The sequence below is a fragment of the Pipistrellus hanaki genome, assembly GCF_964339955.1.
Source record: "Pipistrellus hanaki genome assembly, chromosome: 15".
Lineage (NCBI taxonomy): Eukaryota > Metazoa > Chordata > Mammalia > Chiroptera > Vespertilionidae > Pipistrellus > Pipistrellus hanaki.
The window spans coordinates 38363514-38390557 of NC_140517.1; the positions used below are offsets into that span (position 1 = coordinate 38363514).

General features: G+C 48.7%; 2 protein-coding genes across 6 annotated transcripts; one reads left to right on the top strand and one right to left on the bottom strand.

Annotated features, from left to right (window-relative positions):
• Positions 1-42: 42 nt before the first annotated feature.
• Positions 43-26559, bottom strand: COQ8B (coenzyme Q8B). 5 transcript variants are annotated; one of them, XM_084860945.1, is made up of 15 exons: positions 26417-26559; positions 23400-23531; positions 23176-23295; positions 22972-23038; positions 21555-21632; positions 15327-15449; positions 15101-15186; positions 13744-13884; positions 13584-13665; positions 12694-12787; positions 9985-10126; positions 9739-9846; positions 6865-6930; positions 1473-1559; positions 43-1055 (listed from the first exon to the last, which is right to left on the bottom strand). In XM_084860945.1, exons 2-15 carry the CDS (start codon positions 23526-23528, stop codon positions 753-755), a joined length of 1626 nt encoding a protein of 541 aa, XP_084717071.1. In that variant the 5' UTR covers positions 23529-23531; positions 26417-26559; the 3' UTR covers positions 43-752. The 5 variants fall into 5 exon arrangements, with proteins under 5 accessions (XP_084717071.1, XP_084717072.1, XP_084717069.1 ...); XM_084860946.1 differs by lacking the exon at positions 26417-26559 and adding an exon at positions 23900-24023 and having other exon boundaries at positions 23427-23531; XM_084860943.1 differs by lacking the exon at positions 26417-26559 and adding an exon at positions 23900-24023.
• On the top strand, positions 16361-17209 carry LOC311610091 (large ribosomal subunit protein uL23-like). The gene is made up of 2 exons (XM_084860991.1): positions 16361-16840; positions 17035-17209. The coding sequence occupies exons 1-2, from the start codon at positions 16529-16531 to the stop codon at positions 17173-17175; spliced, it is 453 nt and encodes a 150-aa protein (XP_084717117.1). The 5' UTR covers positions 16361-16528; the 3' UTR covers positions 17176-17209.
• Positions 26560-27044: the final 485 nt, after the last annotated feature.

Here is a 27044-nt window from a genome sequence, read left to right on the forward strand (position 1 = left end):
GGTTTGGCAAAGCAGCTGGCAGGGGCATAAAGGCCCATTAGCAAAGGCGAGGTTGGGGCGTCGGGGTGGTGGTGTGGGAGAAAGCCTTCTCAGCTGCCACAGTCTTGTGAGCAGGTGGTCGGCACGTGCGGGAGGGGTTGGGGGTGGGAGAGAAGGGGAGGAGGATCCTAGCAACAGATGGCCCGGGCAGAACTGGGGCTTTCAGACAAGAGGGTGGGAGGGGGCTGGCCATCTGTACCTGGAGGCCGTTCTCGTCCTAGACTCCTTCCCCTCCGCCCCAGGACAGAGAAAAGAGCTGGGGAAGATGGGGGGGGGGGGGTTGCTTTTATTCAGACTGAAGGTTCAACACCCCCAACCCCTCCCTAACACAGAAAGGATGGACAGGGAGAAGGCAGCTGGTGAAGGGGTGAGGAAGGCTGCCTCCACCAACCATCACCCCTACCCTCTCATTGGCCTGATCTGGGGGAGACCTGAGGCATAGACCAAGGGCTCCCCTCTAAATGAGTCTGCATCTCCACTGTGGCATGCAGAGAACCTGGCGCGCTCTCAGATGTTATCAGAAATAAATAAATCCCTGGAGCAGAGTTCCCGGATGCCCACTGTGGGGTGGGAAGAGCAGGATCTGGGTGTGTGAAATGGGGTTCCCCAGACTAGAGCAGAGTGGGAAGGATGCATTGGGGAGGATGGCCCTCTACTGGCTGGATTCCCCAAAAGGAAGCTGTCTGAATGGTCTGACCAGACCTCCCCTCTGGTCAGGAGGCTTTAGGCAGTGGCTGAGACTGGCGACTGGCCCAGTAGCGGTGATAGGTGTCCTGGAAGAGGTCCTGGCATTGGATGCAGGCTCCGAGGCGGGCACAGGCCAGGAAAGCTCCTGCCAGCTTACGGTGCAGGGAATAGGTCTCCTCAGGCGGCGGGCGAAGCCGGTGCTGCAGCAGCACTGGCATGAGGCCCTGCACTCGGCGGGCAGTGTCCCCTGCCCCAAAGTCATATGGACCCTGCGTGGCAAAGGGCTCTCCAAGGATCATCACAGCCTCCACGTGGGCATCAGAGAATGCCTGGGGGGGAGGGGGGGAGGAGAACAGAGGCACAGCCCTTCTCTTAACCAAGAACCAACAAGCAGCACTTAGCTCCCCCCATTTGGAGTGTAGACACAAGCCCCAGACTCCTTCCAGAGCCCCCAGAAAATAAGCAGCCCCTCCCCCCTCCCCCCAAAGTGGCCCTTCACTCCCTCAGGGCCTCCAATAGACAGCAGACTTCACTCTATAGTACAGAGGAGCAGCCTCCATTCCCCACTCCCTCCCTCTATGATAGGTATGTGCTGCCCATTTCCCCAGGCCAACTAGTCCCCATTCTCCCCCAGTCCTCCCCAAAGTCCCCCAGTATAGACCAGCAGTTCCCTGACCCCCAGAGAGTTAAGCCACCCTCAGGCCCCCCAATAGACACCAGCCCCTACTCCTCTAGTGTCTCCCAACCTTGGTTTCAAAGCCTGTGAGGAGCTTGAGGTCCTGCGATTTCTGTAGGACCCGGTCTCTGTCTCCATTGGCTGCAGCCATCACTACCTAGGAGACAGGTGTGGAACACAGGGTCAAGGCCAAGCAGGGTTCAAGGAGGAGGCTGGGCAGACTAGAGACAGGAGGTGGCAGCCAGTTCCCTTCTCATCTGCCTAGGCTTCTTCCGCCTCACCTTGCCCAGCTGTGTCTCAAACTGTTCCAGAGCCTGGGGGGTCAGGATGGCCAGGGGTTCTGCCCACCTGGCTGGGAACACACAGGCTGCTGGAAACTGAACAGTGAAACAGCCAGAGGAGGATAAATGTCAAGTGCTGCTCCTGGGTCCAAACATTCATGTGGCCAACGATGTGACCGAGACCCGTTTGGCTCAGTGGATAGAGCGTTGACCTGAGGACTGAAAGGTTCCAGGTTTGATTACGGTCAAGGGCATGTGCCTTGGTTGCGGATACATCCCCACTGGGGTGTGCAGGAGGCAGCTGAATCGAAGCTTCTCTCTCATCTATGTTTCTAACTCTCTATTCTTCTCCCTCTCCCTTCCTCTCTGTAAAAAATCAATAAAATATATTTTTTTAAAAACGGCACTGGAGGTTGCCACTGGGCCATCTCTGGCCACCTGACTGATGTCTGTGTCCTGCACCGGATTGGAGCCCTAAGAGAGCGAGCAGGGATCCCAGATGCGTTCAGTCTCATGGAGTGCGAGCTCCGGCTCCCAAGAGGCCTTTGTGAACCTTTGTTTGGCACATTAGTGTGTGGAGCTAAGCACCCCTCCAGCCAGGAGGGCACCTGGCAGTGGACTTGAGGCATGTGGGCAGACAGAGGCGAAAGCCAGCCTGCCTGGGCTCAGTCCCAGCTCTGCCACTTGCTGGCTGACTCTGGGAAAGTTGCTTTGCCTCAGGCCTCTACTTCCTTTTTTTAAAAAAATATATTTTATTGATTTTTCATAGAGAGGAAGGAAGAGGGATAGAGAGCTAGAAACATCAATGAGAGAGAAGCATCGACCAGCTGCCTCCTGCACACCCCCCACCTGGGGTGTGCCCACAACCAATGTACATGCCCTTGACCAGAATCGAACCCGGGACCTTTCAGTCTGCAGGCCAACGCTCTATCCACTGAGCCAAACCGGTTTCGGCAAGGCCTCTACTTTCTTATCTGTGAAGTGGGGATGATGAAAATAGCTTCCTTATGAAGTTGTGAGGATAGAGAAGCCAACAGCTATGCAGTGCTGAGCACTATACCAACACGTAGGAAGCACCATCTAATATAATAATAGAGTAATATGCAAATTAACATCACTCCGCTACACAAGCCATGCCCACCAGCCAATCAGAGCAAGTATGTAAATCAACACAACAAAGATGTCAACAATTTGCATATGTGGAGGGAGGAAGGAGGGAAGACTGAAGCCAGCATAGAAGGAAGAGGGAGGGAAAGTAGAAAGCAAAGCGGCTGCGGCTGCTGGAGGGAAAGCACTGGCAGCACGTGCGGGGCGAGGTGCGCAGCAGTGGTGGCAAAGTGCGTGCGCAGCCACGGAGATGGTGGCAGCGGTGGCCCGCCCTCCCTGCCCGCCCTGCCCTGCCCGCTGCAGTGGGAAAGGTGGGGGGAAGGGAGAGGTGGGGGGAGGTGGAGGGGAGCCCGTCAGAAGTCTTGCAGGAATATTCCTGCAACAGGTGCCTAGTCTATAACAATAGAGGAATATGCAAATTAGCCTAGATGCTGTAGCATCACAACTGAAAAGCAGGGACTTGAGGCTGCATGGCACCTGGCCGTGGCAAGGAACCTCAGGCCGTGCCCCTACCCTGGCACTGGGCTGAAGACCACAGGTTGCACCCCTCAGCCGATGGGGCTTGACAGGGACCTCAGGCCACACCCCTCACCCTGCAGGGCTTGATGGGACACCTCAGGCCATACCCTCCTCACCCTAGTGTCGAGAGGGGAACCTCAGGCCATGCCCCCCGCCTGGTGGGGCTTGACAGGGGACCTCAGGCCTCGCCCCCATGCCTGGCGCCGGGCTGGGGGACCTGAGGCAGGCCGCCCCCTGCCAGGAGTGGCTTGATGAGGGTGAGGCGGGCTAGGTCTGGGTCTCATTTTCGAATTGAGTGAGGGTGATGGACAGGGACTTGACTCTAGGTCCCTTGGTGCATTCCAGACTCTGACAGGAGGGAGATTTTCATATACATTTTACTAATTTTCTTTTATTTCTGATACTTCTATTATAAAAGGCAAATAGCAATATTAAAATATTTCCTCTAAGTAATTCCCCCTTTTTTTTGCCCCTTTTTTTTGTTTTGTTTTGTTTTGTTTTAGTAATTCCCTTTTAATGTGCAGGAATTTTGTGCACTGGGCCACTAGTAAATACTATAAACTATTATTACTACTAAGAGATTGACATGAGGATCCCAACTTCATAAAAGAGAAAACAGGCTCACAGTGGACAATAGAAAGGTGAGGAATGGAACCTGGGCGTTCCTGTAACCAGTGAGTTTCTTGGGAAGGGGAATACAGGGCTAAATCTGGCAGTTCATTCTGTCTTGGCTTCCTTGCCCATGCCTGTCAGGCCATCTGTCAGACCTATGGTCCTTGGGGGCCGGTGTGACAGCATTTTTTAAAACTGGAAAAGGCTGGGGAGGTGGCAAGAAGGTCATACTAAAAAGTCTGGGGGCGGGGTAATGAGATGTCCCAGAGAGGCCGCCCTGTGGTGCCTCAAGTGGCCTGCAGAGAGGGCCCAGCCCAAAGGGCCTATATGTGTGGTAGCCAGGGGTGGGTTACCAGCTGCTCCTTCCTGTTCCATCTCAAGGGTGGCCCCTCTATGTCAGTACCCAAGCCAGAGCACTGGGCCTTGTCCCAGACACTATTCTTCCCTTCCCCACAGCCTCCCTGGGCTCCCAGTCTCTAGTCTTAAAGACCCCTCGTGACCTGACCCCTCAATTGGTTGGAGCATTGTCCCCTATACCAAAAGGTGGCGGGTTCCATTCCTGGTCAGGACACATACTCAGGTTGCAGGTTCCATCTGTGTCCGTGCATATATAGGAGGTAACTGATCAATGTTTCTCTCTCTCTCACACTCTTACTTTCTCTAAAGTCAGTTAAGAAAAATAAAGACCACTCATTATTCAGAGGGAGTTTCCTAATTCTGGCTGCACCCCTCTCCTGCTCAAGTCCTTCCCACAGCTCCCCAGGGTACCCATATACAGTAAAATCTATAGCCCAGGCAGCGTGGCTCAATAGTTGAGCATCAACCTATGAACCAGGAGGTCATGGTTCAAGTCCCAGTCAGGGCACATGCCTAGGTTGTGGGCTCGATCCCCAGTGTGGGACTTGGAGGAGGCAGCCAATCAACGATTCTCTCTCATCATTGATATTTCTCTCTCTCCCTCTCCCTACCTCTCTGAAATCATAAAATATATTAAATAAATAAATAAAGTACAAACTACAAATCATGGCTTCTAAGACCCAGAATGATTTGGCTCCAATCTCATTCTTGGCTCCTGCACTGCCCCTTACCTTCCCACACAGGTAGAACATGAACTTCCTCTTGGTCCCTAGGCCTTACTTCTCAAAGTGTGGTTCCTGTGCGAGAAGCTTTGGCATCACCAAGCAGCGTGTTAGAAATGCAGCATCTTATGTCTAACTCCAGGCCAGAATCTGCATTTTCACAAGGTCATGCGGTAGGGGGTTCACACACACTCTAAAGTCTGAGAAGCGCTGCTTTAATGGGAATATCTCTTCTCGCCTCATAGCCTTTGTACATGTCCATCTGGAATACCCTCCTAGCCTCTTCCTGATTGGTCTCCTCATCTCTCAGGTCTCAACTCTGATGTCTCCTTTAGGAAGCCTTCCCTGATTCCAGAGGCCTCCTCTGAGCCAGGCTCCTCTGAGCTCCCACAATGCCCTGTGCTTCCCCTTCCCAACCGCGACCACTCTGGGTCCTCACTCTCTGTCCCCCCACTGGACTGTAAACTCCTTGAAAGTGGGGTCCTGGATTGGTCACTACTGTCCCCAATATTACCCAGAATAGGGTTGGGCACAGATATGTTATCAAAGAATGTTTAAATCCATGACTAAATGATTAGAAAACCCAGGTTGACTGTCTAACCTCACCAATCAATGAATGAGATAGTGTTCTCTGTGGCCTCTAAGACAAATTACCCAGTTAACTGACGTGGGTCCAAAATGGAAACCATCCCCACACGCCACGGTATTTTGAATTTAATTGCGTCTATAGACGCTTATGGTATACAAAGGGTTAACCCCAGTTGGTGGTAGGGACAGGCAGCAGGTGAGGAAGCACTTTCTGAGGACAGAACAGCTCCCCAGGGAGCAGCCGCCAGGAGTTATGTGAGGGCAAGGCCGGACACCAAGATCCTGGACAGTGTGGGGTGTGGGACAGTGACAGGAAGAGCATCATGGGCCTTTCTCCTAGGACCGTGGTTGGCAAACTGTGGCTCTTGAGTCACATGGGATTCTTTGGCCCCTTGAATGTGGCTCTTCCACAAAATACCACAGCCTGAGAGAGTCTATTTTGAAGAAGTTAGAAAAAGTTTAAGTTTAAAAAATTTGGCTCTCAAAAGAAATTTCAGCCGAAACTGGTTTGGCTTAGTGGATAGAGTGTCGGCCTGTGGACTTAAGGGTCCTGGGTTCGATTCTGGTCAGGGGCATGTACCTTGGTTGCGGGCACATCCCAGGTAGGGGGTGTGCAGGAGGTGGCTGATCAATGTTTCTCTCTCATCGATGTTTTTAACTCTCTATCCCTCTCCCTTCCTCTCTGTAAAAAATCAATAAAATATATATTTTTAAAAAGACATTTTAATCATTGTACTGTTGATATTTGGCTCTGTTGACTAATGAGTTTGACGACCACTGTTAAGAGAAGGCTAGTCAGTGTGGGGAGCATTAGCTGTGGACCCAGTCATCCTGAGTTTGAATCCCAGGACTGCTGTGACCTTGGGCAGGTGACTTAACCTCTCTGAGTCCCAGTTACTTCATCAGTAAAACAAAGCTAAGAATGTCCTTACCCCATGCAGTTGCTGTATGACTTAAATCAATTACCAAATGTATAACACTTAAAACCACACCTGACTTAATATTATTATTTTTTAAATTTATTTATGGTTTCAGAGAGGGAGAGGGAGATAGAATTATCAATGATGAGAATCGATTGGCTCCCTCCTGCATGCTCCCTACTGGGGATTGAGCCTGTATCCTGGGCATGTGCCCTCCATGTTCATGGGTCAACTCTCAACCACTGAACCACACCAGCCAAGCTATTTTTTATTTCTTAATTCAAGATACTATATTTTTCCTTCTCACCCTTGCCTCAGTAAATGGCCCTTCAGATCCCAAGGTTGGGGGCACTCACCTCAATGTAATTGTCTGTGAATTCAGTCCCAAATTCCCGGCTTGCACCAAAGTCCAGCAGGGTCACCTGGGAACAGGGATGGTGAAAAGGATGCTGGGAGTCCAGCAATGCTCCCTATTGTCTATTTGGGGTGGCCAGGGTCATCCTTCCTCCCTACACCCTGTCTCCTCCTGCCAGAGTCCCCACCCACTGTGTCCCCAGGCTCCTAATCTCCTGTCTCCACAATTCCTATCCACCCCCACACAAAGCTGAAGGCACTTGGCTTTTTTTTTTTTCCTCCTAATGGGTTTGTTTTTAAAATATATTTTTATTGATTTCATAGAGAGGAAGGGAGAGAGAGAGATTGAAACATCCATGATGAAAGAGAATCATTGATTGGCTGCCTCCTGCACAGCTCGCAACCTGTGCATGTGCCCTTGACTGGAATTGAACCCGGGACCTTCAGTCCACAGGCCAATGCTCTATCCATTGAGCCAAACCAGTTAGTGCCCTAATGATTTTTATAATAACATGTTTTTGGCACAGAAAGAAAATGCAGGGAATAAAATATATGGAAGAGTGAACACAAGTCTCACCATGCTTAAAATATAAAATAGCTCTGATCTGTTTGGCTCAGTGGATAGAGTGTTGGCTTGTGGACCAAAGGGTCCCAGGTTCGATTTTGGTCAATGGCATTCACCTTGGCTGCAGGCACATCCCCAGTAGGAGGTGTGCAGGAGGCAGCTTATCAATGTTTCTCTTTCATCGATGTTTTTAACTATCTATCCCTCTCCCTCTCTGTAAAAAAATCAATAAAATATATTAAAATATATTTTAAACAATACCAATCCAGGTGGGGTCTCCCATCTAACCTGGACTGTCCTACCAGACCCACATCCCCACCTTCTTTTCTAGGGTCACCACTTTCCTGAAATTATTAAATTATTTCCTGAAATTACCATGTGTGTATTTCTACATTTTCTCCTCCCCCATAAATGATAGTCATGTTTTGTGTATTTAAACTTCACATAAGTAGTATTTATGATAGTGATCCTGCAACTTGTTTCTTGTGCCCAACATGATTTTTTTATTTATCCCCACTGCTATGTGCAGCTCTAACTCATTCATTCATTTCTCACTGCTATGAAAGGACTTCATTGTGTGGATTTATCAGAGCATTTATCTGGTTGATGGACAATGTGGGTGTTTGAATTTTGCTATTAAAAACAGTGCTCAATGAACACATGTGTAGGAGTTTCTCTAGGCAGTAGAGTTGGGATTATTGATTACAACCCATAGTAAGAAATGCAGAATATACTGGGTACCAGTGCCAATGCCACATACATATAAACACAAACAAAAGGGTCCTAAAATATAGCTCCCTCCCATGTGTGACACAGTGATATTTTCTATTCTATGTCTTTAAAACAAAAACAAAAAATGCAGTTGAAACCCAATAAATTGACATCAGGACGCAGGACATGTATTACCTACCAGGTCAGAAAACCCCTCCTTGAGGTACCAGCCTAGGAGGGGTGCAGAGTGTACTTGGGGGTAAGGCAGTGGCAAAGGACTGAAGCTGGAGACTCAAGGGGGCCACTTCGCATTTGGCAAAGGACCTAGACTTAATCCTGAGGGTGCTGGGCGACTCTGGAAAGGACCGTGTGGCCAGATTCGTGTTTGAGAAAGATCCCTCTTGGGACAAATGGGGACCGACCACACTGGAAAGCCACTTGGCAATCACGCATGCTGAGAGCCTTTCCATCCAACCTCTCATCCCCAGGCCTTTGGACACACTGTGCTCTGCTAGGAATGCTTTTCCTTGCCCTTTAGATGACCGTCCTCCTCTCATCTTTCTGGTTTCTTTAACGACACTTTCTTCAAAAAGACTTCCTTGCCCATCTTGTGGGCTCAGCGGTTGAGCACTGAACCAAGAGGTCATGGTTCGATTCCCAGTCAGGGCACACACACAGCCTGGGTTGCGGGCTCAATACAGGAGGCAGCGTATCAGTGATTCTCTCTCATCACTGATGTTTCTCTCTCCCTCTCCCTTCCTCTCTAAATTCAGTAAAAATAATTTAAAAATTAAATATATATATTTATATATGTTTCCCCAAAAATAAGACAGTGTCTTATATTAATTTTTTCTCCCAAAGTTGCACTAGGTCTTATTTTCAGGGGATGTCTTATCTTTCCATGCGCTAGGTCTTATTTTCGGAGAATGTCTTATTTTCGGGGAAACACGGTAATATTTCCTTGACTCTACATACCCAGACAGGTCAGCCACTTTCCCTGGCTTCCCACAACCGGCTGTACCTCCCCCACCACTGACAACCCTGGCTGTGTTCCTCCATCATGGTACTAAGTACTCTAGGTCACCGCTGGTGACAGGTCCCCCACTGGGCCAGGAACTCTGAGAAGGCGAGGATCAGGATTGTCGTGGCATTGTTGTCAAGAGGCAGCAGATGCTTGGTGTGTTCCAAATGAGTGAGAAGTGCAGTAAAGATGACTAACTGCTTTCTGTAAGTTCCCTCTTCTATATTGTCACATTGCCATTAGGAAGCCACTGCCTAGCCAGTTTTTTTTTTTACTGTTTTTCCCAGCATCCTTTGCACCTAGACAGGTTGTGTGAACAGCTATCAACAGAATTGTAAAAGGAATGATGTGTCACTTTTGCTCAAAGCAGTTAGGAGGGGATTATACTCTCAATCTCTTTCCTTTCCTGGGATGGCACAATCACAAAAGGAAAGGCACCTGGGTCTCCAAATCACCACCTGGAGAACTGCCCCAGCCTGTCACGTGGGTAATAAACTACTATTGTGATAAGCTACTGAAATATTGGAAAACATTTCCACAGCAGTTAATGTACCCTGTCACACATCACAGGAAACCAACCTGGTGGCTGGAGGCATCATATAGGAAGTTGGCCCAGTTGGGGTCCGTTTGCATGAATCTGAACTCAAACAGCTCCCGCAGACACAGCCTCAGGAGCTGGAAGCAGATCTGGAGTGGAGAGAAGGAGTGACAGACACCTCGAAGTTGGCTGCCCCTGTCAAGCCCTGGAGAGACATATGGGTCTGGCCAGCCCTGCAGGCCCTGCCCTGTGGCAGCACCCTCCCTGCTGTCCTACCGACCATGTACCTGGTTTCGGATGTCCTGGCTCAGGCTCTGGCACTGGTCCAGGGGGACCCCTTCAGCCAGCTCCATGCCCAGCACCCGTGTAGTGCAGAGGTCCGTAATCACTGCCGGCACCCGGAAGAACGGGTCATCTGCCAACAGCTGCCTGGGGCGGAAGGGAGGGGTGGGGAGGGGACTTGGCTCAGGCCCCTGTGGCCCAGCTCGAGGACTCCTCCTCCTTTGAGAAGTCCTCCATGCACAATCTGTCTCGCCTTCCCTCCTGCTCTCCTTTTGCCTCTGTGCCCTGAGTGATGGCCAACACCTGGCTGGACTGACGTTCATTCAGACATTTTATTCATTAATTCATTCAACAAACATCTCCATAGGGCCTACTCTGTGCCTGCCCCTAAGCTGGCTGCTACAGACCCAGTTACCACTTCCCTACTAGCAATACTTCCGTGATATGCAGTTGCCTCATGATGAGTTTAATGTGTTAAGCTCCATAAACATTGTTTTTTTTCATCAACTTATTAATTCATCAAAAAAATAGCACACAAGCCGAAACCGGTTTGGCTCAATGGATAGAGCGTTGACCTGGGGACTGAAAGGTCCCAGGTTCGATTCCGGTCAAGGGCATGTACATTGGTTGCGGAGACATCCCATTGGGGGTGTGCAGGAGGCAGCTGGTCAATGTATCTCTCTCATTGACATTTCTAGCTCTCTATCCCTCTTCCTTCCTCTCTGTGGAACATCAATAAAATATATATTTTTAAAAAATAGCACACAAAAAACAAAAACAACGAGTCACTGATATACAAATCTTTGAGTCTACAGTAGGGGTGTCGAACTCAATCAGAGAAGGGGCCAAAATCTAAAATCCAGCCTAAATCGCGGGCCGAATGGTTTACTGAACAGTCATAAACTGACAATGTCATAAACTGACAGCAGAGTGCAGTGATGACAGCGCGGTGCGGGCCACATTGCAAGGCCTGGCGGGCTGGATTTGGCCCGCGGGCCTTGTGTTTGACACATGTGGTCTACAGTGATACTCGTTGCTACTCCTTGAAGTCATTACTGGGAACACTGGTTAATTAAGGGAAAGAGTCCTCAGTGTCTGTCCCTGTGCTGGGCATGCTGGGGACAGAGCAGTGGATGAACTCCAGGCCTGCCCCTGACATACACCAGAGACCACACTCGAACAAATAGACCCGTAGATTGAGATAAGGGTCAATGAGTGAGGCCTCTGGTTGGGGACCTGTGGGATGGCTGGAGTAGAGTAAGTTGGGGAGCAGGGAGATGAGGAGGGGCCAGAGGAAATGATGTAGGTTTTATTGTAAGGGCACTAAGAAATCCTGTGGGAGAGGGCTCTCCTCAGATCCCACAAGGAGCACTCTGGCCCAGTCTGAGCATTGAATCAGCACAGTTCCCTTTTCATTTTCCTGTGAGGATACTCTCCCAAGGCCACTGTGCAGAGTCAGGGCACCAGCCTAAGGGCTGACCTGGGGCTGGATCCCACATGGGTCTTTCCAGGCCCATGCCCCTAACCACTGCCTTCCACTGCCTTTTCTCTCACTTTGTATTTATAGAGCTTGGCTCAATAAATGTGTGGGCTTTAGGCAGCAGCTTTAGGGCCAAGCCTTGGCTGACCTGTGGCAGGGCCACAAACAAGTCCCAGCCTGAAGGGCAGAGCTCTCCTAGCATAAGTAAGCCTGACCTGTAGCCCTCCCTAATTCCTTCCTACGTAGCTAATGGGCTGTGAGAGGTGCAGCAAGTGTTGCCAAAACAAGAACATTTGTCTACATGTTAATCCACCCTGTTTCAATCAGACCATACAATAAAGCACCGGCTTGCAGGCTGTGTCTTTTGTGTCCTCATCCAGGCACAGGGAGATCCACAGAGCCCCAGCTGTATTCTCTTGTCTGTCTTTTCCTCAGTTCTTCACCGCTCCTCCCCAGGTTCACCCTTGGCCGTGCTGGTGTGGCACATGGGCTAACTTATGAAGGATCTCACTGAGGTATTTGCTGCATCACAACGCTTCTAAGAGACAACCACACTGTTCCCAGTAGCTGTGATTCATTGGTTTTCACTGCTGTATGATATTCCACTGATGAGTATCACATAATTTATTTATCCACCCCACTGGGTGAATTTCAAAGGATTGGGTTATTTCCAATGTGGAGCTATTACTACTCTGAGCTTTCTAGAAAAATCTGATGGTGTATACTGGCATTAGTGACCCTAGAGCAATTAGCCAGGAGGGCGACTATTGGGATGTATGTGAATATCCAGCCTGATGCCAAACTGGTCTCCAGAAGGCTTATCTCAAACCTCCTCCTGCCCTGGCAGAGAAGAAACGCCTGGGAGCCCTGTCCTCTCCAGCTCCTGACACTGTCAGATTGCTGTGGCTTTGTCAGTGCAGCAGGTGTGACCAAGTGTCTACTGACAAGATCATCTCCCTCACTGGACTGAAGAGGTTACCCAGCCCATTCCACAGATGAGAAAACTGATACTTAGAGAGAGGAAGCAACATGCCCAAGCTCACTGAGAACACAACGGATAAGTGAAGGAATGAGTGAAAGGGTGAATGGATGAACAAACGAATGAAGAGAAAAAGAGTTTGCCAGCTTCATTTCAGGACTCCACTTCCACTCAGCCTGGGAGGGAGGGAAGGAGGGGAGCTGGAAGGAAGAGGTCCTGGGGGGGCCTGCCAGCCACCCAAAGGCTTGTGCTCACCTGAAGTTCTGGGCACAAGCTGCTTCCCGACGGTAGTCACACTCCCAAGCCAGCTCCCGCTGCAAGGCCTGCAGGCTCTGCTCCGCAAACAGGCCTGAGGGGCGCAGCCGTGTCAGCCAAGGAAGGTCACAGGCTGTCCACCCACCGCCCAGCCCCTCAGCTCCACTCATGAACGTCTCCTCTTGCCAATCCTGTCTCTCACTTGTCCCTCAGGCCTTCTGCTCCAAGCCTTTTACCCCAGGGTCTGTCCACACACCTCCCCTCAGTCCTCACATAACTGCGGGCTCTTCTGAAGTCTCTCTCCTGGGGTCTCTTTCACAGGCATGCACACCAGTCCTGAGGCATCTTTGTCATAGTCACGCATGCCACCTATTCCACCTTTTTTTTAACTCTCTGGATCTTACTCTGCCTCTCTCTCTCTCTCTCTCTCTCTCTCTCTCTCTCTCTCTCTCTCTCTCCCCCTCTCCCTCTCTCTCTCTCTCTCTCTCTCTCTCTCTCTCTCTCTCTCACACACACACACACACACACACACACTGATCCTCCTTCTTTAGGCTCTTTAACACAACATGAGGCCCCATTTACACTCTCTTCCTGCTTCTGTGGCTCTTTTTCAGACTGACAGTCTCTCTCTGCGTACCTTCTGTGTGAGTGTTTCTGGATTTGGTCTGGGCTTCTGACTCTCAGTGTCTCTGTCAGAATCTCTAAGTCTCCTTTTGTTACACGCTTGTACTCTACACTCTCCCTGCCTTGGCATCCCTTCTTTCTGTCTCAAACACATACTCACACCACTCACACACAGGCACACCCTGCCCAGCTGGTACTCTCTGGGCTCTCCCTTCATCAGCCCCACTTCCTCTCTTCAGGGAACCAGTCCTACATGGCCACCTCACCCTCAGGCAGAGCCACGCTCATCTTCAGCACCGCCAGCAGGTTCTGGACATCACTCTGGATGCTCTGGGCCACGCCTGGGTACTGTGAGGGGAGGGGGGAAGGGAGTCATTCTTCTGGGACAGCAGGGTGCCCACTGCCACCTGTCCATCCCCCTCTCACCTGGATCTTCACGGCCACCTCTGTCCCATCCCTCAGCGTTCCCTGGTGCACCTGCCCAATTGAGGCGGCAGCAAAGGGCACCTCCTCCAAAGAGGCCAACTTGGACTGCCAGTCCCTTCCGAGCTCCTCTTCGAGAACCCTCTAGGGAGAGCAGTGGTGACAGTCATCACCATGATTACAGGCAACTGAGTTCATTCCCTGTGTGAAGCACTTTACACGTTAATAACTCCAACTCTTACCACATGCTGGGCCCTGGGCTAAGCTCTTGGCTGCTACCCCACTTTACAGATGAGGAAACTGAGGCTCAGAGAGAAGTCTCTCAGCCAAGGTGAACTAGGCACTGGCAGACAAGAAGGCCCAGCCCAGCTGGTACTAACTCAAAGTTAATGAAATATGTACCTTAATAAAAAAAAAATGAGGGGAAAAAAAGTTAATGAGATAGATAAAGAATTAAAATGTTAGGGCTTCCTGTGGGCTGGGTGCTGTTCAGAGTGGCTCAGAAAACAGCAATAATCGCCCAGGGTCACATGGTGAGTGAGCAGAACAAAGATCAGAAGACAGGGGGCTGGATTCTGGATCCACACCCTTCCGCAGTAATTGGAAGAACAGCTCCTGTCTTGGGCACTTAGTGCCAGGTGCTATGCCTACCGGTGGACAGACACACCCTCCTCGATTTAAAAAACACACAAACAGTTAATAATAACAGCTAAAACTTGCATGTCACTCATGCAAACCCTTCTAAGTGCTTTTTTAAAAAAAATATATTTTATTGATTTTTTACAGAGAGGAAGGGAGAGGGATAGAGAGTTTGAAACATCTATCAGCTGCCTCCTGCACACTCCCCACTGGGGATGTGCCTGAAACCAAGGTACATGACCGGAATCGAACCCGGGACCTTTCAGTCCGCAGGCCGATGCTCCATCCACTGAGCCAAACCAGTTTCAGCCTAAGTGCTTTCTGTATACTAACTTATGTAACACTATGATGTGGGATGGCGATCACCATCGCCATTTCACAGATGAGGACACTAAGGCCCAGAGAGGTCAGGCCGCAGGTCTGAGATCACACAGGTAGGAAGTGGCAGAGCCAGGGTTTCAATTCAAGAAGCCTTACCCCTAACCACTGTGCTCACTGCCACTTAAACAGCTCACTGAGCCTGCCAGGGACTGGACTAAGTGCTCTGCACCACCCTTATTTAATCATCACTACTATCCTATGAGGAGTGTGCTCTGGCAATCCATTTTACAGGTGGGGAAACCGAGACCTAGAGTCTGACAGGGAGTAGAGCAATAAAGCCAGGAGAGACAGGCAGGTGGAGCCCACCTCCCTGGTCAGCCTTCTCCCACTGGGCACTCACCAGCATCTGCCAGCGGGGCATGAAGTCGGCGCTCTGGCGGACCCGCTCGAAGATGTGCTGAAGCTGGGGGCTGATGAAGCTGTTGTCTTGGGAGACAGGGAGACAAGAAACACGGGAAGCAGTGAGGGAGGAGGCGAGGGGGCCCCTGTGGGAGTACCTGAAGGCCGGGATTGTTGGTGAGGGGGTAGGGTAGAAGTGAGATCAGGGGTCAAGGGTCATGCTGTACCCTGGATGCTGAGCATTTGGCCAATCTTGAGGGCGGCCCCCCGAACTGTACACAAGGTCTTAACAATCCGCTCAGCATTGGCCTCCGACAAGAAAGGGCTGGAGCCAGGCTGGGAGCTGCCCTCTGCAGTAGAGAGAATGATTATTAGTATCACAACCACAAAAATAACCAGTATGACACCACTACACACCCACCAATATGGCTAAAATGAAAAAAACATCAAGTGTTGGCAATGATGTGGAGCAGCCTGACTGCCAACACTGCTGATGACTGATGACAGTTCCATGGTACAAGCCCATGGGAAGACAGTGGGGAAGTTTCTAGTCAAGCACATGCCTGTACTGGATGCTATTCTCTCCTACGTATGCCCAAGAGAGATGCATCAATGTGTCCACTGACATATATTCCAAAAGGTGTCATCGCAGCAAAGCTCATAAAAGTCCCAAACTGGAAACATCCCAAATGACCCTCAATGCAATGAACAAAGGAATTGTAGAACAGTCAATGAATGACTACTACAACCAGGAATAAACAATCTACATCCACTCACAGCAAAATGGATGCCTTTCCCAAACAATGCATGGATTCAAAGGACCAGATGCCTGCGAGAATACACTCATTATATTGGTGTAAAGAGCAAAAAACTAGAAGTAAGTTTGGGGTTAGTAGCCAAAACAGTGGTTACCCTTGATGGGGAAGTGCCCAGGGTGGGGTATTGGAGGAGCTTCTGGAGAAGGTATTTTCAGGGGACTCCTGAGGATCCTCGAGATCCGTCAGAGGGTCTGTGGGATCAAAAATGCTATCATAGCCGAAGCCGGTTTGGCTCGGTGGTAGAGCGTTGGTCTGCGGACTGAAGGGTCCCAGGTTCGATTCCGGCCAAGGGCATGTACATTGGTTGCGGGCACATCCCCGGTAGGGGGTGTGCAAGAGGCAGCTGGTCGATGTTTTGCTATCATCGACGTTTCTAGCTCTCTATCCCTCTCCCTTCCTCTCTGTAAAAAATCAATAAATTATATATATTTTTTAAAATGCTATCATAATAATATTAAAATTATTTGCCGCTTTTTACTCTCATTCTCCCACAAATGTTCTGTGAAATATTCCAGAAGCTCCATGACTCATGATGATACCACTGCTCAGATGGCTGATAAAATGTGTGTTCTTGTGTATTAAAATTTCTCAGTTTTGGCCTTTTCACGAAGATGGCGCCGAAAGCGAAGAAGGAAGCCAAAGCAAAGGCTTTGAAGGCAAAGAAAGCAGTGCTTTTGAAAGGCATCCACAGCCACAAAAAAAAGATCCACACGTCACCCACCTTCCGACGGCCAAAGACACTAAGGCTCCGGAGGCAGCCTCAATATCCTCGGAAGAGCGCACCCAGGAGAAACAAGCTTGACCACTATGCCATCGTCAAGTTCCCCCTGACTCCCGAGTCGGCCATGAAGAAGATAGAAGACAATAATACACTTGTGTTCATTGTGGATGTCAAGGCCAACAAGCACCAGATCAAACAGGCTGTGAAGAAGCTCTATGCAGGGGTCCTCAAACTTTTTAAAGTGGGGGCCAGATCACGGTCCCTCAGAGAGCTGGAGGGCCGGACTATATGAACTACTAATTCCTACTGTAACACCTTGGCTGCGCTCACTGCCCAAAAAACTTGGCGGGCAGGATCAGACTCCCCTGGGGGTTGCATGTGGCCCGCGGGCCATAGTTTGAAGACCCCTGCGTCTATACCATTGATGTGGCCAAGGTCAACACCCTGATCAGGCCTGATGGCAAGAAGAAGGCATATGTTCGACTGGCTCCTGACTATGATGCTTTGGATGTTGCCAACAAAATTGGAATCATCTAAACTGAGTCCAGCTGCCTAATTCTAAATATAAAAATTTTACACGGTAAAAAAAAAAAAAAATGTCTCAGTTTTTATCTCTAATACAGTGAGCCCTAGCCAGTGTGGTTCAGTTGGCAGAGCGTTGTCCCCTGCACTCAAAGGTCACTGGTTTAATTTCCAGTTGGGTAGTGGGTTTGGTCCCCAGTAGGGTGCATGTGGGAGGCAACCGATTGCTGTTGATATTTCTCTCGCATTGACGTTTCTCTCTCTCCCTTCCCCTTCCTCTCTCCCCCTCTCAAATCAATAAAAATACATTTTTTAAAAATCCCTAATGCAGCCGAAACCGGTTTGGCTCAGTGGATAGAGCGTCAGCCTGCGGACTAAAAGGTCCCGGGTTCGATTCCGGTCAAGGGCATGTACCTTGGTTGCGGGCACATCCCCAGTAGGGGGTGTGCAAGAGGCAGCTGATCGATGATTCTCTCTCATCGATGTTTCTAACTCTCTATCCCTCTCTCTTCCTCTCTGTAAAAAATCAATAAAATATATTTTTTAAAAAAAATCCCTAATGCAGTGAATATCCATAATTATAACCCACATAAACAAACTTTTTGGGGTCCTCATTCTATTTTTTATTGAATTTATTGAGGTGACATTGGTTAATAAAATTATATAGGTTTCAGGGATACAATTTTATAATACATCATCTGTATATTGTATTGTATGTTCACTACTCCAAGTCAGTCCTCATTCTATTTTTAAACAGCTTTATTGAGAGATAATTCTCATACCATATAATTCACCCATTTAAGGTATATAACTCAATGGCTTTTAGAATCCTGAGAGTTGTCTTTTCAATAATAAGCACTTATAGTGGCATTCTGACTGAGAATAGTGTTAAAAAGTTGTTAAATAATGACTTACGTGCTTGTGTCCCAGATGTTTCTACAGCTTATAATAGGATCATATTGACTTTTCAATAGAATATTGAGAGTTGTGCAACTATCACTATAACCAATCCCGGAACATTTTCATCCCCCAAAAGAAACCCCTTCCCTATCATTAGCACTCATGCCCAGTCCTGGAAACCACTAATCTACTTGCTGTCTCCACAGATTTCCCTATTCTGGGCATTTCATGAAAATGGAATCATACAATAAGTGGCCTTTTGTGCCTGGCTTCTTTCACTTAGAATACCCTGTAACTGAATAATATCCCATTCCTTTTTAATGGCTGAATAATATCCCATTATATGGATATACCACATTTTTATTTTATTTTTTTAAAATAGATTTTTATTCAGAGGAAGGGAGGAAGGGAGGAAGAGAGATAGAAACATCAATGAGGTATGTATGGGAGGGGGGGGCATTGGTATATGTACAAAAATAATAACTTAATAAAAAATATTTTTTTTAAAAAAAGAAAGAAAAAAAAAGAAACATCAATGAGGATCATTGATTGGCTGCCTCCTGCAGGCTCCCTACTGGGGATGGAGCCCACAACCCAGGCATGTGCTCTTGACCAGAATTGAACCCTTCAGTCTGCAGCCCAATGCTCTATCCACTGAGCCGAACTGGCCAGGCGATATACCACATTTTTAAAAAAAATATATTTTATTGATTTTTTACAGAGAGGAAAGGAGAAAGATAGAGAGCTAGAAACATCAATGAGAGAGAGACATCGACCAGCTTCCTCCTGCACATCCCCCACCGGGTTGTGCCAGCAACCAATGTACATGCCCTTGACCGGAATCGAACCCGGGACCCTTCAGTCTGCAGGCTGATGCTCTATCCACTGAGACAAACCGGTTTTGGCACGATATACCACATTTTAAAAAATCCATTCCTAAGCCAGCCAATAAGTCTGCTTACCTGAATGTGTTCTGCAGAAAGTTAGAGAAAGCTGGCAATAGGAAAGCCATGTTATGAGCCTTAAAGATACTTAAGTCATTAAGGCCCCTGAAAATGGCTATAAGAAGAAAGAAAGAAAGAAAATCTATTCCTTAATTTTATGCATACATAGGGATCCTGAGACCCAAAAGCTTGAGAAATGCTGTTCTAGGGTTTCATTATTATTATTATTATTATTATTATTATTATTCCTCACCCAAGGATATTTTTTCCACTGATTTTTAGAGAGAACAGAAGGAGGAAGGGATGGGGAGAGGGGAGAAAGAGAGAGAAAAACAACATGTGAGAGACACGTGTATTGGTTGCCTCCCACATGTGACCTTATTGATCAGGCCAACCCAGGGCTCTTTTGAAAAAAAAAAAAAAATCCATCCTCAGTTTTAAGGGTGTACTAGTATAGGGGTCCTGAGATCAAAAAGCTAAAGAAATGCTGTTTAATCAGCTGCCTCCTGTGCAACCCCTACTGGGGATCAAGCCTGCAACCCTAGCATGTTCCCTGACAGGCAATTCAATCAGTGACCTCTTGGTATATGGGATAATAGTCAATCAACTGAGCCACACCGGCTGGGCATGTTCTAGAGTTTCTTGATCTGGGTGCATAAATGTATCCACTTTGTGAAAAATGAACCAAGCCTACATTTGTGACGTGTAGGCAAGTCTACATGCAAATTATATTATTATTAAAGTGCCAATATACTTTTATTTATTTTATTAAAAAATTATTGAGCTCGTCCTGGCGAGCAAATCATTGATGTTTCTATCCTTACCTCCCTCTTCCTTCTTCTCTCTCTGAAATTAAGAAAAACATATTTTTAAAAAATTATTGAGCCGAAACCGGTTTGGCTCAGTGGTAGAGGGTTGGTCTGCGAACTGAAAGGTCCCAGGTTCGATTCCGGTCAGGGGCATGTACATTGGTTGCCAGCACATCCCCAGGAGGGGGCATGCAGGAGGCAGCTGGTCAATGTTTCTCTCTCATTGACGTTTCTAGCTCTCTATCTTTCTCCCTTCTCTCTGTAAAAAATCAATAAAATATATTTTTTAGAAATTATTGAGCTCTTTATTGAGAGCTCACTCTGTGCCAGGAAGAATTCTAAGTGTCTCTCTGGATTCTCTGGCAGAATCCCTACAATCACCCCAAGAAGTAAAAACTATCAATGTCTTAATTTTCAAGGCAAGGAAGCAAGAGATTCAGAGAAGTACACTGCCCAGCCCTGGGTCACACAGCACAGAAGTGGCAGTGCCGGGTATAGACCCTGTTTGGCCTTACCCAAAGCCTAATCCTCCACCTACTTCCCACTTTTTATTAAAAAAAAAAATCCAAACAAACAGAAAAGTTGCATCATGAACCCCTGCACACCTGATTCAATATTCTACCTCCTCTGCTTTATCTGTGCGTGTGTACCCAAACACTCACATTATTTTTTTCTGACCCATTTGCATGGAGTTGCACTCAACCTGTGCTAAAATAAGGAAATTCCCCTATACAATCACAGTGCCATAATCACCCCTAACTAACACTAATTAACACTAATTCTCTAATATTTACTATCCAATCCATATTCAGATTTTCCTAATTATCCCCAAAATTACAGTTCTTTTTTCCTTTTAATTTTATAATTTTTCAATTAGAGTTGACATTCCTTATGTTAGTATCAGGTGCACAGCTTAGTGGTTAGAAATTTATATAACTTATGAAGTGATCACCCCGTAAGGCTAGTACCTGCCTATTATACATAGCTGTAACAATATTACTGATATATATCCACACAATTTATGCTGTACAATGCTGTACTTTATATCCACATGATTTAGTTTTGTTTTTTTTCAACTAACACCCAATTATGGTCCTCACATTCCATTTGTCAGATATCTCTCGTCTCTTTTTAACCTAGAATATCCGCCTCCATTTCTTTTCTTTTTTAAATATATTTTATTGATTTTTTACAGAGAGGAGGAGAGAGGGCTAGAGAGCTAGAAATGTCAATGAGAGAGAAACATCGACCAGCTGCCTCTTGCACACCTTCTACAGGGGATGTGCCCGCAACCAATGTACATGCCTCTGACCGGAATCGAACCTGGGACCTTTCAGTCCGCAGACCGACGCTCTACCACTGAGCCAAACCGGTTTCGGCCCACCTCCATTTCTGTTTGGCCATCGACTTGTTGGGGAACCCTACCTACAGAAGCTGATCTCACACACCTTGTCCCCTCTCTGTTGGACACAGACTCCCACTAGCATGCCTATTTTCAGCCTTCTGCTCAGGGTGAAGAACTCAGCTCTGGATGTTTTCTCTCTCATGATCCATTTCAATCCATCAGGCCCCTGACAGTGGCTCCACCCTGTTCTGAGCACTTTTCAGGGACCCTGGGAAGTGGGTATATTAGTATCACCTCCACTGTCCACAGGAGGAAACAGGCTCGGAGAGGTGAAGCCTCTTGTCCCCGTCACACAGCCAGGCCAGGGCCCGAGCCCAGGCGGTGTGGCTAACTCACCTGACCGCAGGTATCCTCCTGGCAGGGACTTCTTGACCATCTCTTGCAGCGCTCCCAGCCCCAAGCCCACAGCCAGTCCTGAGGAGTGAGAAGAGCCTGAATGCCCTCTTGCCCGGGGCATCCCCCACCCTCTCTCCTCTGTCTCTCTCTAAGCACACAGTGTCTCCCAGCTCTTTGTACCCAACTCTCTGTCTTTAGCTCAGTCACTTAACTCCCTCTGCTTGGGTTTCTCTTCAAGGCGAGGCCAGCTCTCTCTGTTCCTCTCTATAGGTCTGTCTCCTGTGTCAGCAGTTTTCACCCCTCGCTGCACATTTGTAAATACAATGCCCAGGTCCCACCCCTGAGGTTCTGACTAAACTGGCCTGAGATGAGGCCTCAGGATTTATCTTTTTATTAAGCATTCCACATGATTTCCGTGTACAACCAAGGGTAAGAAGACTCCAAAATGGTCCCCCAAGTCTCTCTGATTTCCTGTGATTCCCGTTTCTCTGTCCACAATCTCTTCTTCATGTTCACCTTTCCTATGTCAGCTATTTCTTCATCTTCCCCCTCCCCCACCCTTGACTTACCTATCTAGGCCTCTTTCTCTCCGTTCCTTCTTTTGATGTTCTGGACAACTGATTTCGTCTTGTCTCCTTGTCCCTAAAGATAGCTTGAGTCTCTCTGCCTCTTTCACTATCACCATAACCAAATAACCAAAGCTGGCATTTTCTGAGCATTCTACACGCCAGGAACCATTCCTAATGGGTTATATGCTTTAATTCATTTTGTCCCCACACCCTCATGTAGTAAGTTTTGTAGCAAAACTTCCATTTTACAGAAAAGGAAATAAAGGCTCAGAGAAGTTAAGTAACTCATCCAAAGTCACAAAGTGAGGATGTAGCAGAATCACCCCTGGAAGCCCAGGGCAGCACAGGGCCAAAGCTCTAACCACTGCACTCAACTTCCTTTTTATACTGTGAATTGTCTTTAAAGCTTGAACCGGAAGATATTTGCATTATAACCGGTAAGTACCAAAATACTTACAATGTTTCATGAAAAAATATTTTCCTTTACTAGAATAAAGGTGAACTCCTATTTTCCATTCTATACTTTGTAATTATTTCATGCAGGTTGAGACCTGAAGTTTGAACCATTCTGCTGCTCACCTGAGGTCAAGTCACTTCACCTCTTTTAGCCTCCATGTCCTCATCTATAGAATGGAAATACCCAATCATCAACTCAGTGCAGATATCACATGCCTGGGGCCTTGCACCGAGTTCTTAATAAATATTCCCTTCCCTTCTATTTCTCTTGGTTTTGCAGGCCTTTACTTTTGTCCTCTTTTCATCTCTCCCTGAGTCACCCTCTCCCTTACTTAATTCTGTAAATGTTGCTTCCTCTGACCTGAGTCACAATCTCCCACAGTCACACCTACCCCCAAAGTTAGCCAAGCGGCTGATGCGGGAGGCAGGCACCTTGCGTTCTCGAGAGCGGTCACTCAGCTGGAAAATGGGGAGAAGGTCTGAGGATGGGAAGGTGGGTACAGTGCCCAGGAAGTCCAAACAACCTGCCACCACACTACTCCCCAAGCTCGGAGGCCAGCTGCCTTAATGGGGTGGGAGGTGGGAGGCAATGATACCTTGGGCCGAGGTGTCTTCCGGGGCCGGGCCTCCCGGGCCTTGCAAATGTCCTCCTCACTCAGGCCTCGGCCAGACCCACCCTGATGAAGCTTTTGGGCCCCAGAACCCTTACGTGGCCCCTGCAAGAGATGTGGACATTGGTAAGTGGAAGTCATGGGGTCTGCCGGCCCTTTGGATTCCTCCCTATCCCTTCACTTACTGACGATTCCCTCGGGCTCTTCACCTTGGAGACCCCTCCCCAGTATCTTACCCACCAGTGGGGCCCAGACCCCAGGGCCCCATAAGGCAGACCAACAGTCCGGCCCAGCTGTCCACAGGTCCCCCGCAGTCGGCCCCCCACTTCCAGCCACATCGCCTGGGGGAGAAGAGGAGGAATTATTCGGGCAGGAGTTGTGGGGCCGACCTCTGGCTTTACTCCACCCACCCCAAGCCCTCACAGTCCAAGGGTCTGCCCTAGGACTCCCACCCAGCAGACTTCCTCCCCTGATAAAGGCCCCTCCTGGTTCCCTCCGGTTGCTAGGCACCCACAGCTGTTTCTGCTTTTCTACCCAAGCTCACTTTCTCTGTCCCACTTCCCCGCCGTTGCTAGGGTCCGCTCTCATAGCCAGACACCCACAGATCCTCCGGGCCACCTCTCCCCTTCTCTGAGCCCCCTCGTCGCCAGGCACCGCCTTCCCCTCTGTTGCTAGGCACCCACAATACCCCCACCTCCCGAGGACCCACCACGTTGTTATTGGGCACCTCCCCTGTTGCTAAGCACCCACAGCTCGGGGCTCCGGGTCATTAATGCGCGGGGGGCCGCTAGCACTTCCGGGAGCCTCCACACGCCCGCCCTCCCCGGCCAGCTAACCAATGGCGGAGCAGCAGTTCGCTGACTGGCACCAAGAACTCCTCGCTGTGCACAGGGGCGGGGCCGGGGCCGGGGCGGGGACGTTGGCAACGTTGGGAGATTACCGGGGCCATGCGGGGAGCACGCACGTGCTTTTATGGGCTTCCACCATCTCAAAGTGCCCTGTGTGTGGCAGACGTTTCTGTTCGTACCCCGGCTTCCTCGCAAACTTCCCTCTCCCTAACAAACTTCACACCTCTCCTCTGCACCGACATCTTGTGAATCTCATTTCTACCGCCAGCATGTTCAACATCTCTCCTTTGAACACACGTCTTCCCCGCAAACATTTCCCATGTACGTGGAGCCCATCCACTTTGCATTTCCACCCTCTGCTTCTAGCATTCACATCCTGGCCCACAGCCTCCTCCCTTGCATACATAAGCCCTCCCCCCCCCCCCCCCCCCCCGCAAATTTTACTTTGGTGTTACTAGAAGTTGACCATAAAATCTTGCCTAGGAAATACTGTTTTTTAGAAATAAAATATATTTCTATTGATTTCAGAGCGGAAGAGAGATTTGAAACGTCAATGAGAATAATTGATCTGCTTCCCAGACCCTCAGGCCTATGCTCTGGGGGGGGGGGGAATATTCTTTTGAAACAGTTTATTGTTGAAAGTATTATAGAGCTCTCCCATCCCTTCCCCACACCGGAATCCCCTCCCCACCTCTTCCTCTCCGCACTGACCTTACCCTCCCACCCAGGACCCCTCCACAGGACCCTTCCCCTCCTCCACAGGAGCCCTCGCTCCTCATGGTGTGCATTTGCTTTGCCTGTAAATACAGAAACACTGTCGTTTCTTAGGGCGCGCCCTTGAATACGGAGAAAATCTCACACCGCCACTAAGCTAGGTCGCAAAGCCCCTTTATTTCTTTTTTTTGAACAAAGCAGACAAGCCCTGCCGAAGCAAGGCCACCAAAAATTTTGGTTGCCTCCCAAAAAAAAAATTGGGAGAGAGAGAAATTTTTGAGAGAGAGATACTTACTGCTTTCCTGCCGCCACTTCTTCAGTAAAAGCAAATCCTATTTCAGTGACATTGCCAAGACCTGGCGTTTGAATAAAAATTTCCATGTTACTCTGTAAATAGCTGTCTAATCTTCAAAAAAGGTAAGTGGAAGAAAATTTCAAGTTTGTCCTTTAATCTTGGATTTCCTCTTGAATACCATTTTCCCATCAGCCTTTGCATTTACGTGCTATGCAAATTTTACCTTGGATTTTTACTAGAGCCATTGCTCATAAAATGTTTTCTAGGAAGTACTTTTCAAAAAATATTTCTTGCCCAAACCGGGTTGGCTCAGTGGATAAAGCGTTGGTCTGTGGACTGAAGGGTCCCGGGTTCGATTCCGGTCAGGGGCATGTGCCTTGGTGCGGGCACATCCCCAGTAGGGGGTGTGCAGGGAGAAGCTATCTGTGAGTCTCTCTTATCATTGATGTTTCTACCTCTCTGTCCCTCTCTCTTCCTCTCTATAAAAAGTCAATAAAATAGCCAAAACCGGTTTGGCTCAGTGGATAGAGTGTCGGTCTGTGGACTGAAAGGTCCCAGGTTCGATTGGGCATATACCTTGATTGCAGGCACGTCCCCCAGTGGGGGTGTGCAGGAGGCAGCCGGTCGAATTTTCTCTCTTATCCATGTTTCTAGCTCTCTATCCCTCTCCCTTCCTCTCTGTAAAAAAATCAATAAAAAATATATATTTTTTTAAAGTCAATAAAATAAACTTTTTAAAAAAGATTCTCTTTAAATAAATTTTTTTCCTTATTGTTGATAGTATTACAGCTGCCTGCCAATCCCCCACCCCCACCCCCGGCCAGCCCTCTGGCGCCACAGCAAATCTTCATTATTTTACCCCATTGGTGGTGACCACTCGCCTTGAGAAGTGTATAAAGACTTTGATAAATCTCCCCCATTTCCTCCCTTAACCTAAATCCACCCAGATTCCTCCACTTCTTTCTTTAGAACGAAGGACGAAAGCCTAGACGAAGCCAAAAATTTTGGTTGCCTTCCCCCCAAAAAATTGGGAGAGAGACGGGCCCCCTTCTTTACTTGGCAATTGTCTCCTTCAGCTCTCATCCCGTACATAAACCCCTCACCTCAGCTCCTTGCATTTCTGGCCCCTGTTCCCTCATATTCCCTGCTCTCTCTGCTCCCCGCCCACCTGCAGGATGGCCTGAGTGAAACTCCTCCGTTTCCCGTAGGCCTGACGCTTCCCAGAACGCACTCAGCCAAAATTCCCAGTGCTGAGTCAGGAGACTTGGCATTCCAGAAAACCAGCTCCCATCCCATCTGGGTGTGTGTGTCGTGGGTGGGGGTGTGTAGGCAGCTTAAAGCCTGCTCACCCCACAACGTGCTGACTCACCCCTCCTGTCACAGCCAGGAAGCAGCTGGCCAGGTCCTCTCTTCCACTGCTGAGAGGGCATATGACGCCTCCCCACAGAACCTCTGCCCCTGTGTAACCCTTTTGTCGGGAATCAGATATCCCTGTCTCTGTTCCTGTGCTATGTGACCTCAGAAGAGCCTTGACCCTTTCTGGACTTCTTTCCCAATCTATATGATGTGTGAGGGGGTCTCTGCTATGACTTGTCATTGGTCCGTGAAGAGATGACTCATTTCAGATTCCTGGGCCTGGGCCCAATGCCCCTCCCACAGGTGACTCAATAAGACAAACCATCTCCTGCCCCCCTTCAGACACAGGGTCTGACTCAGGAGCTGGGTGACAGGTAAAAATATGTAAAAGTACCTATGACAAGAACTAATTCACATGTTGTGGCAGGTGGTGCCAAGCCTGAGGCCACCTGCACGAGGTCATATAAACAAAGGCTAGAGGCTGGGAGATTTCTGAGCCTCAGGATCCCCATCTGTAAAATGGGGCTGTGTCAGCACTTCCTGCTCAGTGATTGAGAGAGAGATGCAGTGAAATAGTGTCCATAAAGAACAGAGGGGCCCTAGCTGGTTTGGCTCAGTGGATAGAGCGTCGGCCTGCGGAC